The following is a 16403-nucleotide window of genomic DNA, read 5'->3' as shown; positions in this document are numbered from 1 at the left end:
CCATAGATGCGGACAAGGCAAAGTTTTTTTTTCCTGTAAAACGAAAGTGAAAGTGTCCTTTCAACCGTGAACAACTCAGCGCGATCGGCAAGGGGATTTCTGCTAATGTATAACCATGGGTTTAATCTTAAAGATCCTTATTTACTTGTACCTTTGTGCAGGTAAGTTACTGACTGCAGCTTTGTTACAGACTGTGTCGTTGTTGGTGCGTGTGTGTCGGGTTAACACGTCTATTTCCCCGTAAGACATGAATGAAGTAACTAATGTACTACACTGTACTTTACTATACGGTACTGCAGTATACTCTACTACAGTATACTACACTAAATGTTAGGTGACTACACTGATTCACTTTGTGTGTCTTAGGTGTCCTGTCCATCCATGAGATGCCATGGCTGCCCTGTCAGTTCACTGATGAGAATGTGTTTGTGAATAAAGAGGGTCACACCGAGACTCAGCTCATCCAGCGAGAGGCTATGGTGCAGTTTGGTCAAAAAGGAGACGCTCCGATTAACCCACATGCTATCACTTTCCTGATCACAGGTAAGACCTGTAGCCTGGTATGTCTACAGACTGAGGACTGTTCTTACTCTTTTGTATTCAGTTGTATTATGTTCTGTTGTAGGATCTAAGTTGGACCTGCGGCGATATGTGGAGGAGGTGGAGGCAGAGCAGTTGGAGTGTGAGCTGCGTAGATACAGTACAATGGGCATCTATGTCCGCTGGCCTGTCCAGGGGGCTCAGAACTACAACGAGTGGTTCAGCTGCACCATAAAACACAGCAAGCGCCTGTTCACCGTCACTGGCTTCCTCAGACACCCATCTGACCAACCACCGCCAGGAGAGCAGGACTACCGCAGTTGGCGTGCCATCGGGGATCGAGAGATACTCACAACAACAGGTAACACTCACTGTTGTTAATAGTTTCATATAATATCATTCCCATATCCAAGTTTAACTAAAATGTGTACTGTTTCTGTCTCATCTGCCTCTGTTTTGTCATATCCGCATCTGTCCATAGTTGCTATGGTCATTAAAACATTAACTCCATCAGTGAAAGCGGGCCTGAGCTCCCAGCAGAAGCTTCATTGCCAGTTTGCTCTTGACCACAAGGGACCAAATGTCACTGTGGACTGGCACTGGCAACATCGTGGGGAGAGAACAAGACTCTTCAGCCATACCAGCCGCTCAGGACAAACCCATGGGACTGGGGTTGGGCTGAAGAGCCTTGCAGGCGGGGATGCTTCCTACACCCTCCCCTTCACCAAGATGAGCAGTGAAGGGACGTACGTTTGTTCAGTGTCAGTGAATCCACTGCTCGCCAGTTTGGACATGCAACTGCATATTGAAGGTGAGAGAGAGTCACAGAAATGGAGTTATGATACTGTATACTTAATATATAAAAACCTTGTGAAATGAGCGCTGTCAATAGAGAAGATAATACATTTTCCAAGTGTGAGCTCATTAGGCAGGGAATTTCCTGGGTCCTGGTCTTGACCTGGTCTTCATTAGTCTTCAGCTTTTACTTGGGGGTCAGTCAGCATGGCTGAGGACTTCAGACTGGTTGGTAAATGAATATGCAGGTAAAATAAGAGGCAAATCCACAAAGCCCCTCAGAACTAGTAAGTAAAAACTAAATCAATTCTAAAACAAACTGGCAGCAAGTGCAAGGACATCCACAGGTAATACGTCTCCTTGGTAGAAGTTTCTAAATATGTTTTTAATTTATTACTCTTGGAGATCATTACATTAGTTGAAGCGTTGCAAAATTAAAGCACAAATCTCAATATTCAAACTGCCTAGACTATGTGCTTGTCTATTTCTGTAATGAGAGCAGTGATCTTCTGAAAAGCCTCCACGCTATTTATATCTGTTGCCTTTGCAACCTCATGACCACAACAGATCTTTAGGAAGTCACTGCCCCTGACTAAGAACTAGCCTCGGACCGGCCTTTCTTCCCCTTTTTCCAGTCTTTATGCTAAGCTAAGCTAGCTGAATGTTGGCTGTGGCTTCATACTGAACAGACAAACACAAAAGTTTTAATGATCTTCTCATCTAGCTCTGAGCAAGAAAGCGAGTGGACAAAGTTTTTTAACCCATTCACAGTTAAAAAACTTCAATGTGCCTCAGTGATACTTCAGTCAGGAGGATTACTTTACTCTCTGATTCATCTAAACAGACCTCTTGGCTCACCTACATTAAATAAGGGCTGCTACAGACCTTATTGTTATTATCGCTGAATTCCTCAAGTAATCTGTAGATTGACCGATTTATTTTATATATTAAAATATTAAAATATTGTAAAATGTCCATCATCATGTTTTGACAAGTTAACAGTTTAAAGAAAATCAAAGATATTCTCATTTTTGAGAAACTAAAACTAGCAAATGTTTGATAAACGACTCAACTTCCATCAGCATTAAAACTAAGAAGAAACTCCTTATATGGATAATCGATGTTGCACACATTAGCTATGGGCATTCTCATAAGGAGTCATACTCATAAGAAGAACCTCTGGCAGGCCTTGAAATTTTCATTTCATTTTATTCTCTGTTGTCCTCAGAACCTCCTCGTGTCTCTATCAACATTGGACCCAAACTCTCTCTGCAGGAGGGTGAGGACCAGAAGGTTGTTTGTGATGCAGAGAGCTATTTCCCTCTGGACGTGGAGATAGTTTGGTATGTTCAAGACCCGGCAGTGTCGGGCCAGAGGGTCGGCGCTCCTCTCCCCAAGGTGCTCCCAAACGTTCTGCTGTCCAGCCACAAACACAACCAGGACAAGACCTACTCTGTGTCGGCCTTCTTCTACCTCCAGGCTTCGCTCAGGGACTCAGGGAGACAGTTTATTTGCAGTGTTTCCCACCAGTCGCTGAGAGTGCCCATCAAGAAGAGCTTCATTCTGACTGTTGAAGGTGGGAGGAGATAACCAATTCAAAGTAATTACGCTGTAGTACCATGAGCTACCACACAGTGGCAGCAGAGGAACATAACTGACACCTGACGTCTTTGTGTTGTCTGTTTTCTCTGCTCAGAGCCAAGCAGCTGGCTTTTTAACCTCACTGTTGGTGTCGTTGTGGTCACACTGCTGGCCATCCTGTATGTGATGCTGCAGTACCTGCACTCAGGTGGGTGTGGAGAGGCTCATACAGACAGGCTGATGAAAAGATGGATGGACATGAAGATCCTGGAGAATGATTAGTCTTTTTAAAACTAGTCCAAGCTCCTGCCATAATGAGGAATGTATTAATTTAGCTTTAGTTTCAAATGGAACAATAATGATTGTATAACAGAGGTTGCTTTTACTGTCACCTCATGTGCACAGCAGGCAAATACACAGGTGAGGCTAAAGCACAAGGGACAAATATCATGTGTCTGGGTCCCAGTGACATGAAAACAGATTAATTACTGTGTTAATATCATTGTGACACATGAAGTGTTCATGTCTAAGAGAGTAATTATCATTTATTTTCTCTACAGCAAAAAAGAAATCAGTGCAGGTAAGAAAATATGAAAACAAAATTGTCTTTGTTTTGAATTAATAATCAGCAGTGCAAACAAATATTTAATCTGTGTATGTCGGCCTGTGTGTGTGTGTGTGTGTGTGTGTGAGCAGAAAAAACCATACTGAGACCCTTGGTGGACCGAGCACATCATGAGCAGCAGTGAAGACAGACAGGCTGTCTCCCTCACTCATTCATTTTTATTTCAGAGTGTCTTAGATGTTTGATTTTTGCTTGTTTTAATAGGTGAGTTTGGGTTTCTGTGAAACTGAATGGGGTTTTTGACAAGTGGCTTTGATTTTGCTTTGATTTTTGTTCATTTTAAAAACATGATGTTGAAGTAAATCTTGGGTCATGGGTGAAGAGCAGTGCACTCATTACTACACAGGTGAGACTTTTCAGTTTAAATGTACCTTATGGAGTTTTTGACACGAAGTAGTAGAAGAACTGTGGAGCGATGTTTTTACAAGTGGGTCCCGGTTTTGTTTGTTTCATGCATGTGTGCGATGATACACATGCAGACACATGCAAGCACTCAGACAACATGGCACATTCCTGCTGGCACATCATTTTTCCAGTGATCTACAGGTGCTGGTTAATGTGTGATGATGCCAAGCAATACTGCAACAACGGTGATGAAGAAGAGTACTAGCAAGCAAACATGGATGTAAACAATGCACTATTTAAAATATTGTTTAAATCAGGTTATGATTTTTTCTTATGAGAACATAAATACACTCAGCATGTTTGTCAGACCTCAGAGGACACACACTGTGTGTTTTGCTGAGAAACACTGAGCGTAACTTTGTTTATTTCCAAGAAACCTCCACAGAGCACCTTTGATGAAACAAAAGCGGTGTAGATCTCAAATGAAAACCTGCTGTTTTACTGTTGCATAATGTGATAGAGCAGTAACCCTGACCTGTATAAATATAATACACCTATCAGGTACAGTAAAAATGACTATAAATTTATATTGAAATTGTTTAAATAGTTACAGACCACGTGCTGTGACAGATTACATTGATCTGAAAAATTGTGCTGTTATCAAGTGGTTTTAAAATTATTTTTGGCAACGTGACTGAATAAAGTGTTCTTGGAGTTGGAAAAATGATTGTCTGAAATGTGCAATTGTCCTTTTTGGAACGATAAAGGCAAAAACAAAAATCCTTCATTTTACTCCCACTCACAAGCTTAAAAAAGCTATTTATAAAATGTCTCTTGACATAAAAAGACTCCACAGAGTTTCAGACGTGTCTTAACTTGGTTAAAAGTGCATCGAAGGTGGCTGCAAATGAAGGGAAAGTTCTTGTTTTGTCTCATTAATTCTTTTTCTGTTGCTTTCTCCTCTACACACGCTCAACTCTGCTCTACACTCAACTCTAAAATCAAAGCTTCTTGTAAAACTTCCAGCTCTAAAAATCATCTGCTCTTGTGTTACATCGTCTTTGTAGCTGTCTCATTAGAAACACGCACACTTATCCTTGTAAAACACACTGACCCTCACTTCTTGTATATGTCAGCCGTCAGCTTTGAAGCAGCCTGATGAAGAAGAACTCTATGTCCACAGAGAGGGCAGCTAAACTGGTCAGCCAGGTCTGAGTCCATTTACAGGGATAAACAGAGTTTTACATAGACTGATACCAGATGTGTGTTTGTGAGAGCTACCAGCACCCTGTGCCCTCAGGGGTTAGTGTGTGTGTGTCTGTGTGTCTGTGTGTCTGTGTGTGTCTGTGTGTGGCCCAGATTTGATCACAAATGTTCAGAGAAGACAAACAGAGTGGGGCAGCAATAAACCTGTCACAGAGGGCAAGAAAGAGAATGAGCTTGTGAGAAAAGGGAAAAAAAGAAAGAAAATGAATCGAAGTAACAGACTGAACTTCTGATGTTCTTTGAAGCAGTGCCACGACCAAACAGAAAAGAAGAAAAAGGCCCTAAAAATTCACAGGCAGCCTCCCAACACACTCCTAAAGACACAGACGCACGCTAACAATCAGTTCCAAGATATAAGGCTATAAGATGTGAACATCCAAAACATGGTACATGGTAAATGACCTGGCCAAACCAAAGTCAACAGGTAGAAAACTACAGATCACATAACTCTATCCTTCCCTCTTTACACGCTGTTTCAGAGGCTTTTCGACACAGGCAAGACTAAAAGACTGTGGGAATAGTGAATACTATATTTGGCATTAAACCAGTATCACTAATAAATAATCAAATCTTGGCAGCTTCAATGGAAAATGCATCTATATTGGTATCAGCCTTCAAAAACACAACCATAGAAGGCTTCTGTGGAGCCAGTGTGGTCCTGATATTTGAACAGAGGTTTACAGTTACAATGTAAAGCTCCGCTGGGAAATCTTCACTTTATTATGCAAAGAAATAAGCTCATTGAAGTGGGCAGTTTCAGATCAGGGTGAAACAGCAACAACAGCAGACTGACAACAGGATCTGCCTGTTACAAATGATTATTCCAGAGAAACAGATGAACAGTTCATGTTGCATCAGTTTGGTGTAGTTACAGAGACTCACACATGTTAAGACCATGAGCTTGTTTGAAGGACAGGCAGCAAACCAGGGCTGGTCCTGGAGGATGGTGGATATCACTGTACGTATTCTGGAAATTTAAACCACAAATGTCAAACAAAGTCATTTGGATTCACCTTCTGGGGAACATGAATGTTTGTATAACATTTCATGGCAATACATTCATTAGTTTAGACTGTGATATTTCAGTCTGGACTAAATGGCTGAACCACAGCCGTCCTTACAGACTCAGTGGTAGCATGGCTAGGAGGAGTTATGAGGAGGCTTCAGCATTGGAGCACTACACATTTACTCATACTTGTCAGTGTGTCAGTCAGTTGATATGGAGGGTGTTTGCTGAGTTTATTAGGGGTAACTGTGTCACAGTGTGTCACAGTGTGTACAAGGTTGACAGACCGACCCTCTGATCCTGCTGTGTTCCCACAGATACACTGGTAACTTAAACTCTGTGGAAATTTCATGTCAAGACCAGAGAATGTCCCATAAATGTTTGTGTGTGTGTGTGTGTGTGTGTGTGTGTGTGTGTGTGTGTGTGTGTGTGTGTGTTTAGCTCACATGCCCCTGTGACCAAACCGCTGGCCACACACTTAACTACTGCACGCATTATGAAGCTCCATGTAGAGCTGGTGGAAAATTCTCCGTCTTGGTGTGTCGGTCTTTCTGTTCGAGCTTTAATCTGTCTGTGGCTTCAGCTGTCCTCTTTTCTGCCCCCATCTCCCTTTTCCTTGTTCCTCCTCACCACAAGTCCTTCACTTTTATTTCTTCCTCTCTGTTCAGTCTTCTTTTTACTCTCTGTTGATTTCAGAGTGGCTCCTATGACCCTTGAATAATAAACAGCTCTGATGACGGTCCAACCGTCTGGCTCTCCTCTCCTGAGCTGTTGTGACAGATCAGGAATAACACCAGTCTCATTTCTAACACAAACGGTGTTTGGAAAAGCAAAGCAGCTAATTTTCATCAGTGTTTCTGCTGACAGACCATGACTGATTCAATTTATGTTCAAATTCAAGCCTCTGCCCTACCAGGTGAGGTCAGGCTGCACAAAGTCTCACCAAGTAATAAAAAAAAACATACATGCAGCAGCTCGGAGGCGATGAGCTCATGCAGTTTCTGTTCTGGCCCATGGCAGCTATGGACACTCTGGAGTTTTCATGTTGAAACATCACAGTTGCATAGGAGAGTAAAAGGGAGAGAGAGTGAAATATGATTTATATGGCGCAGCAAACCAACATTTAAGTCAGATCGTAAAATGAGGTTGTGTCAGTGCATAGCTATGCAGCGAGTGTTATGAAGATGTTTGAAGAAAATAACCTAATCAGATCACAGGGGAATTTCTTGGTTGTGTTTCGGGGAAACTGTTGCCAAAAAAGATTGTGCGTGTGTTTGTGTAGCGGTAACACAAACACAAAGCAATTAAATGTATGTGGTGACATTATAGAGCTAAGAACTGGAGACTTACTGAGCAACAAGGTGGGATGTGACTGGGAAGGAACTGTTCTGAGATTAATGACACCATGAGTATTTTTAACTTTTATTTCTCCCTCTGTTTGCGTTTACATGGAAACACAAGGGGAACAACTGTAATTGATAGTGGCCCTCAGAGACAGGAGTGTGTGTGACATTGTGTGTGTGTCTGTTTACACCGTGTGACTGCCCCTTGAATACACTCCTCAGAGAAGTTTTAAATGTCTTCACTGTGTGCCATACCTCCGTAATGGTTGCTTCCAGCTTCAAGGGTGAGTGGGTGTCAACCACACTCACACACACACACACACACACACACTTGCAGGGCACATAGTGTAAACACTGGACTGGGTGTCAGAGTGTCATGGATAGTTCAGAGAAGCTGGCATCCACTAAGGGGAAAAGCAATAAGTCAGATGATGAAGAGCATCCGTGGCTCCCACACACTGCTTTGAAAACTGTTATTTGTTGATGTCAACACAGTAAGGGGTTCGTTCTTGTGTGGTTGGTCCTTACTGGGGGCGCCACTGTGCATTTTTTGGGGGGGTCTTGTCCCCCACAATACTGTGAAAAAATACAATATACAGTAGAAAATATGAACCACCACTGTTTCTTGTCATTACCTATTTATTTTCAATTAATTTCCGTTAGCTAAGATAAACAGACGTGTGTGACTCCCCCCTCCCAATCCTACACTTGGTTGCGCCCATGTTTACTAAACGTGGTTAGCTAGCGCACATTTTGGTAATCTGATTTAGCGCTCCAGTTGTTTTATGATTTTTATTTAACGGGTCTTTAAATTCGGTCCGTCCGCAGAAGTGAAAGAAAAAAACGGAGAAAGAAGGACCAGCAGGCAGTACGTGACTATACACCTGAACAAGTTAACATTAGCTTAATTTAAGGCAGTAGCTAACATCTCAGGCAACTGTTACTGCTGTTAGCGGTGGAAAGTAACTCAGTATATTTTCTCAAGTACTGTAGTAAATTTTGAGGTACTTTAGTATTTTATGCTACTTTATACTTCTTCTCCACCATATTTCAGAGGGAAATGTACTTTCTATGACAGTACATTTATTTTACAGCTTTAGTTACTTTGCTTCAGTATTAATCATCTAATCATGTCATACATAATAATATATCAGTCAGAAGAACCAAACCAGTACTTTGACTGTAATAATTTAACTAAATTTTGCTGCTAATACTGGGATTTTTCATGCAGTAATTTTACTTGTAACTGAGAATTCTTACATTTCTGTATTGGTACTTTTACATCAGTAATGGATGTGAATACTACTTCAAATTAAAATGATCATGAAGGTCAGTCATTGTTCCTCTGGTAAAGTAATGGTATCTGGCTACAATGCAGGCAGAAGGAGAGACATGCTGAAAGAAGTGGGAAGACAAGGACATTCTCTGGAGATACAGATGATCAGGTGAGAAATTTGAATGTGAACTAAAATGGAATTTAGTAGAGCACATAGACAGTAAGTACAAGTATCTAAGTAATGAACTACAGGTAACTGCATCTTTTTTTTTTATGAATTACTGCAGTTACATGGACAGCAATACTCCAGTATTAATCAGATTAAGAAACAAGGGACAACAACGTTTTTCCATGACACATTTAGCAGGTGACAACAAGCAGAAGTGATCAAAGCAGCTTGCTGAAACAAAACCAGGTTAACAAGACAATGTGTCAGCAGTTTGCTTGTTTTGAGTTGTTTTATGTTTCTTGAAAAACAGGTGTTGTCAGCCCCTCTGTCTTCATCTGATTAAGATCAGAGTGCTGCGTCCATGCAATTGCAGTCATTGATTCATTGGTGAAAAGACGCAGTTATTCACTACATGTCAAACACTACACGTCAGATTTATTTTGGGAAACGAACAGGGATGTAGAGACAAATCCAAAGGAATAATCTATCATTTGTTGAACTACAGCATTAGTTGTTCTAATCACAGTGTTAGCATAGACATGCTTTAGGTATGTAGTTCTGATTGGTTGGTGTGTAAACAGCAAACTACTGTTGTCGTTTGCTTTAAAGATGTCTGTGTATATGACTGTCAAACTCCATAACACCAGTGCGTAACATGCACTTTCTGTTAAAACTGTAGTCCTCTTCATCTTCATGGAGCTTTATAGCGTCTTTCAGCTCATTGTTTTGGTTTTACAGCTCCCACAATTACTGTTTTGTTTCCCTCTCGCTCTCATTAGTGTCCTCTCCAGCAGCAACACGCGGCTAAAAAGGTTCAAGTTCAAACATTTGTAGCCAATTATAAAGCCGTTCCTTCACTTTTTGTCTTAAGCTAAGCATCACTGTTCAGTGCACTTCAGGATTTGTTGAAAGGCACTGCAGCAAGCGAAAGCATTTCCATTCATACAGCCACGTCAGTTCAGCTCTGATTCAGACGGTCTCCAGCTCAGTAGTGTGTTCAGTCTGTTGCTAGTCCAAGTTGGCATGTTGAGTTCATTACTAAACTAGCCTATACGAGCATTGCACCTGAGGCTAGCAGCTCTGCAGCCTGTTATTTATCAGATTATGACTGTTTTTGAGGCTTTTGTTGGCTTTTCAAATGCTTTTAATGCTAATTTAGTGAAGTACTCTGAATTACAGCTATTTCTGCATTAAGTAGTGACAGGCAGCGGAGTTTTAGATGTTTCTGTGATTTATTTGATGGTTTCCATCTCTGCCGGCTCTTCCAACTCAGTAATATCAAATCAGGTCTGTCTCCTGTCCAGCTGGAAAACATCAACTATATCTCAGGACCCTTCTAATTATCGACAAAAAGACCTTCCTCTTCAACACGTACCGCTTCACACATCTATATGCATGTGAATAATTGAGGGCTGACATAACTGTTTTTTTTTCTTCCACTTCTATGGAAACCTCCCTAAAACCAACATTTCTTTGATTGAATTATCAAAGCAGCCTTGTCAGCAGGAAGACTGATGTCCAGAAAAAGATGAGGTTGAAAGATGGGCCTCTCTTTTTCAAACAGGATCTCTCCACATGTTGTACACTATAATTTAAAAGAAGGCGTCCAACTATTGCATAAGTGAAATCCATCGCTGATTTTATGATTAGGTGGCGTTCAGGAAGGATCCGTACAGAGAGAGGATCTAGATAACTCGAGGGTCGGGGGTTCAGAGGAGAAAAAAATACTCTGTGGTGATGCTGCATGTTCCAACCACATCGTAGGCCCTGCTGACACCAGGATTAGGCTCAGTTTTAATTTGTAATGAGGAAGCCAGATGTATGTGTGTGTGTGCATGTTTGTGTGCGCGTGCGCATGTGGTTAGATGTTATAGTCAGAGCAGTTCCCCAACAGCGTAACTCGGGAAAGGTCAGCGGGACAGATTCCCAGACTGTTAAACAGCAAGAAGGGACGTTCAGGGAAATACAGTCGTTACGTTCCCTCTCTGCATGTCTGTGTCTATGTTGTGCACACACACAAACACACACACGCACGGTGCAAAGACGGCACGCTCCTGATTTATTGGCTCTCCAGGGCCCTGATAAAACTCATCCTGAATGACCTCATTTGTACTGTTAGAAGATGGAACAGACAGACACAGACTGTGTGCCTGTGTGTGCACGAATGGCTTTTCTTTTGCAACTCTTGTTTTGGTTAATTATAAATGACACAACTCATTGTCACCACGCCGTAAATCAGTGTTTTATGTTACTGACATGTTTGTTTGATTCCTCCTCCTCTTCCACTCATGTTTGTCTCCTCTGTTCTTTCCTGTTTATCTCATTTTATGTCCCTGTACCCTTCAGCTGGTTTGTGTGGTTTCTGTTTAATAAACTTTTTTTTCTAACCCTGAAATTTCATGTATGCTTGTATGTTAGACTACCAGACCACTGCTGCTGCTTAAATCCCTCATAGTCAACATTTCAGGAGTCAGGTCTTCAGCTGCACTTCCCTGCACATCACTGCTAAACCAGGTAATTATATGACTCAACATGATTATACAGTTCATATCATTAAATAATAGCTGCTTTAATGCACCATGGCAGGTGAGAGGATTAATACCTGCTAATTACCTATTTTTGTTTTCTTTATTAAATAAAGTAATTGAAGTTCAGCCATTTTCAAATGATTCTACCAGCTAATTGGCATTAGCTACGTAATTTACAATATATCCCTAAATACCTAAAATGCGTTTCATAACAGCCCATCTGACTTTCAGAAAAAAAAAAAATTGTATGAGCATTTTCTGATCTGCCACTGCTTTGTTTGAGGTTTGGTTAAGTTTAGGCAAGTTAAACAAACAAACAAACAAGGAAATGCATGTTCCTGAGGGATAACTTTGTAATGTGAAGGCTGTATTTCTACTGTTTACCTCGCGGTCATCCTGCTGAAAGAGCCGTGAAAGTTGTAAAATCCTGTGTGAGTATTACAAACCATTGTGCAGTGTTCTGGTATCTGATAAGCCTTTAAATGCATGAATCTGTTTTTTTTTTTTACTCCAACTGAAATTACTGAATGGTATTTCATGTCTCCCACAGCAGTACCATAAACCAGTACCACAACCACCAGTGCAGCCCCTTGCATTGATTTAAGGCAACGCAAGAAAATTACAGTGCCAGCTCATAGGCAATAGCTCCGCACTTTAAAATACATTATGTCCTTATATCTAAAATATGCAGTAGGAGCACAGCATGTACACTGTGGTCTTTGGTGTCACACACTTTATACACCCAACAATCCACACTGAGGTTATGAGTTTTTGTGGTACAATAACTGTGTTCACAAAGATGTTAGCATGTTAAACTGAAGCTCTGTCATTCATTTGTGTCAGAGTGCTGACACAAAGGGCTCCAGCAAGAAGAAATGTACTGCAGAAAAAAAAAAAACTGCAGTGCAGTGAGTTGTAATCTGGCAAGACGCTCCATTAGTCAGTCCAACGCATGCAAGTGCACATTCCTGGTGGATTACTTTAAAATGTGAATGGAGTAGTTCTCCTGGAGGATAAAATGATTGTCGCTGTGGTAACCTTCCAGACCTGAAACATCCTGTCTCGTAGCTTTAAGGACTGCTGCTTTGGTGTTAGCTGTGGAAACGTCATATTAATTCTGCCTTTGAAGTAATGCAACTCAATAATTCTTGGACAAAATTACACTGAGCCACCCCAAAGTTGGAAAGACCCACTTAACTATTTCCCAAAAGTGAATTTAACAACTTACATCAGCTGTTGGCCAGAGGGACTGGAATGAACTGTACAAGGTCTAAAAATGTCAAAGAAAAACTAGCAGACATTGCAAATGGCCCCACACAATAATTTACATTATTGCACAACCCCGACCTTTGCGTATGTTCTCTTCTCTTTCCTCTCCTCTTCCCTATTAAGTCGAGGTATAAATCAGAGAGCAGCGGCAGCAGCCTGCAGAAGACAGCGGGTCAGTGAGGGGTTGATCCAGAAGTATTCAAACCTCCAGTGTTTACAGATCCCACCATGAGTCAGTGGATTGTGTTACTCCTCACAGAGATACAAAGTCTTGTCTGGGCTAGAGTTTTATGTTGAGCCCTGACAAAACATTTATATCAACTGTGAGAACTGTGTATGTAGTGTATATATGTAGAGTATACATGTGTCAATAATCATCTCCTTCACAGACAGAAGGCTCCAGGTGAATTTAGCCTTAATCTGCACACAACCAAAACTGTCCAACTTTTAAATATTCATAGAAGTTATGTTTTTAGAATTTAATGTGTGAGTTATTTTTTTTGTGATGATTAGTCTCAGCCTTCAAATCAGCTGTTGATAAAACCCTGACTGATGTGACTGTTGTGTCCTCGACAAGTCTCCTCCTGTGTCTTCAGATGTGCCCACAGATTACATGTTACTCTGCTACTGGCCAGAACAAAAGATGTTGTCTCTCCAGACCTTAGCTCTGAGGAAAAATAGCTCGGCTCGATGGATGTTATCTAATAACCCTGCTAATAAGCTCTGTTCACGTATGTGCCAGTGTGTGGGGTTGACTCTGTGTGTGTGTGTGTGTGTCTGCGTTTGGCTCCAGGATCTGGATGAGGAAAGGGTGATGTAATGCTGAATTGGGGCCTCGCTGCCAGCTGAAGGGCTGATCTGGTAGCACAGCGAGGTGTGTGTGCTTGTGTGTGTGTGTGTGTGTGTGTAGATTGCAGTGAAAGAACAATTGATGGATATGACTGAGATGTTCTTGGCTGAGTCTGGGTGAATGATATCATCTTGAAGTTACATATAAATACACGTACACACGCTCTTGCCTAAGAATCAGTCATCAGTAATCAGTGTGTGTTCAAAGTTGCTCACTGATTGAGCATTTTGCCTCCTGGGAAAAATGCATGAGAGTTCTCAAACTTTTGTGTATACGTGTGTATACGTGTGTGTGTGTGTGTGTGTGTGTTTATTCTTGCTTTGGTCAGTGACTACAGGTGTGTGTTAGAAACATTAAATGTTTTCCTGGCATGTCCCGTGTAAAGACATTGCATTGTAGCAAAAATGTTAGACCAGACAATCCAAAGAACTATTTTTCTTATAAAACAATCCCAGGTGGGGATGTGTGTGTGTGTGTGTGTGTGTGTGTGTGTGTGTGTGTGTGTGTGTGTGTGTGTGTGTGTGTGTGTGTGTTTTACTGTCTTTTCTTGTTTCCCCATGCATACTCAACTTCCCTAGGCCCCATCCAGTTCTTGAGGTCACATCCTCACAGCAGTTCCCAGTATCCACTTTACTATTGACATTAGGGGCATGTCCACTTCCACACCTATCTAATCCTGACGCCATCCCACAGAGAACACCCCGTCCCCGACTCGCTCACTGTGTGTCTCCCTCTGTCTGCTCACTGTCACTGATATCATTCTCCTCCCTAGAGAGTGCATCAGCCGGCCAGTGTGAGCACACATCATTCAGCCACTACATTAAAACCTGTAGCTGGTTTATACACTAAATATAAATCAGCTGTGCTTTATTCATTTTTTCAGTGAAAATACTAAAGTACATGACAGCCAGGTTTCCACAACAGCCGGTGGGCCTCAGTTTAAATATTTTAAAGCTGCAGTGGGATGCTTTGCACACTGGCTCTTCATTAGACCCTTGCTTTGACCTATGAACTTTAGTAGATACTCCCAGTATCTGTTTGTTCTTTCTCTTATAAAAACTAAAACTGTCTAAAAACTAAATATAGTTTTGGTTTCATTTGTACAGGTTTGGATTTATCTGTCTCTGAGACTGAGTGAGGCCATGTCATCGTGCAAGGCACTGCATTGCCAAATCAGATACATGTAAGTGCACATTCCTAGTTTACTCTGCAGTGCTTCTGCTGTTTACCTCACTATTGTTGTATGATGATTGTGGCTGTGTTGTAAAATCCTGCCTGACAGTATTAGGAAGTGCTGTGGAGTGATTTGCCACCTGACTCTTGTTCTAGATGTTGACTTCAGTATTTTTTATTCATCTTGTGCTTGTGGTTCATGCTTTCTTTTTAAATGTATAGATATCTTTGTATCAGATGATTTTGTTGTTGAAACACCTTAATTATGAGAAATAAATTACTTATGGTTTCTACCCAGGTATAGCACATTCCAGCATCCCCACACTGAGCTGCTATAACAGCCCTTATGTGCATTGCATGTCAACATTTTATCAGTGAGGACACACAACCATCCAGGATCCAACCTGTGCAAAACCACGTGGGTTCACAGAAAATGCTTTTTAAGCTTCAGATGTGTTGACAGTGCTGTCATTTTGTTTGCACAACTAATGATATTAGCTGGTGCCATTAACTCCACTCATTCTGTAAACACATTCAAAGTCTCACACAGTCCACTGATCCTCGCTGTTACACAGAGAAGGAAAGAACAGGGTGGACAGGATTAGGAGGTAGATCCATGCAAAGCATCTGAAATGTGGTATCATGTCAGACTTTCTATCAGTTTATTGTTTATTTACCAGGAACAGCGCACATTAATAAACACACCTGAACTGAAATCATTTAGAAACAGGCAGAGCAGTATTAGAGAGAGAGAAGAGAATATTGTTAGTAAAAAAAAAAAAAAAACGTCACAAATATGCTAAAATGATGAAATGCTTGAATCTATTTCAAATCTGTTTGCTTTTTAACATTAAGAATTAAAGCACATGTCAGATCCTAAAAATCCTTCCCAGTGTGTCTTCCCGGTAAAGCGTGAGTACTGAGGGTTGAAATAACTTGAAAGGTTATGTGTGTGTGAAAACAGGATGTGCACAAGTTGATGGACTGAGGAATTTGCCCCTTAATCACTGTGCAGTTTAATTAAACCGGACTGATTTGATGAACACACACACACACACACGAGGAGCCGGGGATCGAACCACCTAATTAGTGGACGACCCATTCTAACTTCTGAGCCACAGTCGTCCTACTAAATATCAACTTAATAATTTACCTGCAGAAAATGGCATGAATACTGGATTTTTCTTAAAATTGCCAAAGGAAGTGTTGGGGGTTGAAGGACCAGGGGGTTGCCCACTGTTTTTCCCCCTTCCGCACAGAGTGCAACAGTGGAATAATCATTGTGTCTTTGTATCAGATGGAACATTTTCACATTATCTGGAAAGTTTTCTCATAAACTGGTTTCCACTGGTTGAGACCTACCCTGTGTTTTGGGGTATCTGCGTGCTAAACACACCCAGACTAAATGACGCAAACACGGCTTATGCTCACAAAGCCAAAACAAATCAAGGGGATGTACGAGGAAAAAGCACACACCTTCAACAAAGCCCATTTAAAGGACAGGGCCGTCAGGTAGATTTTGACACACACTGTGACACAATTTGACAAAACTTTGAATAAAATCAGATTTGATAAAACTGATTTGATTTAATTCACTCTCTGTTTCTAGTGACAGCTTTGTTTCCAAAAACCCAAAG

General features: G+C 41.2%; 2 protein-coding genes across 2 annotated transcripts in view; both read left to right on the top strand.

Moving 5' to 3' along the window:
• Window positions 1-35: 35 nt before the first annotated feature.
• On the top strand, window positions 36-4623 carry dhrs13b.2 (dehydrogenase/reductase (SDR family) member 13b.2). The gene is made up of 8 exons (XM_041045739.1): window positions 36-161; window positions 367-543; window positions 626-901; window positions 1022-1351; window positions 2564-2911; window positions 3032-3124; window positions 3477-3496; window positions 3613-4623. The coding sequence occupies exons 1-8, from the start codon at window positions 116-118 to the stop codon at window positions 3625-3627; spliced, it is 1305 nt and encodes a 434-aa protein (XP_040901673.1). The 5' UTR covers window positions 36-115; the 3' UTR covers window positions 3628-4623.
• A 3648-nt stretch (window positions 4624-8271) lies between these two features.
• Window positions 8272-16403, top strand: part of smtnl (smoothelin, like) — a 47816-nt gene continuing 39684 nt past the window's right edge. Inside the window, exons 1-3 of the mRNA XM_041045736.1 lie at window positions 8272-8369; window positions 8880-8946; window positions 14700-14776. The gene's annotated coding sequence lies outside the window, so the exon portion shown is untranslated. The remainder of the gene's footprint in view (window positions 8370-8879; window positions 8947-14699; window positions 14777-16403) is intronic.

Source organism: Toxotes jaculatrix, chromosome 9 (genome assembly GCF_017976425.1).
Source record: "Toxotes jaculatrix isolate fToxJac2 chromosome 9, fToxJac2.pri, whole genome shotgun sequence".
NCBI lineage: Eukaryota > Metazoa > Chordata > Actinopteri > Toxotidae > Toxotes > Toxotes jaculatrix.
The sequence above is the reverse complement of the archived record's forward strand: the minus strand, read 5'-3'. Positions and strand labels throughout refer to the sequence as shown.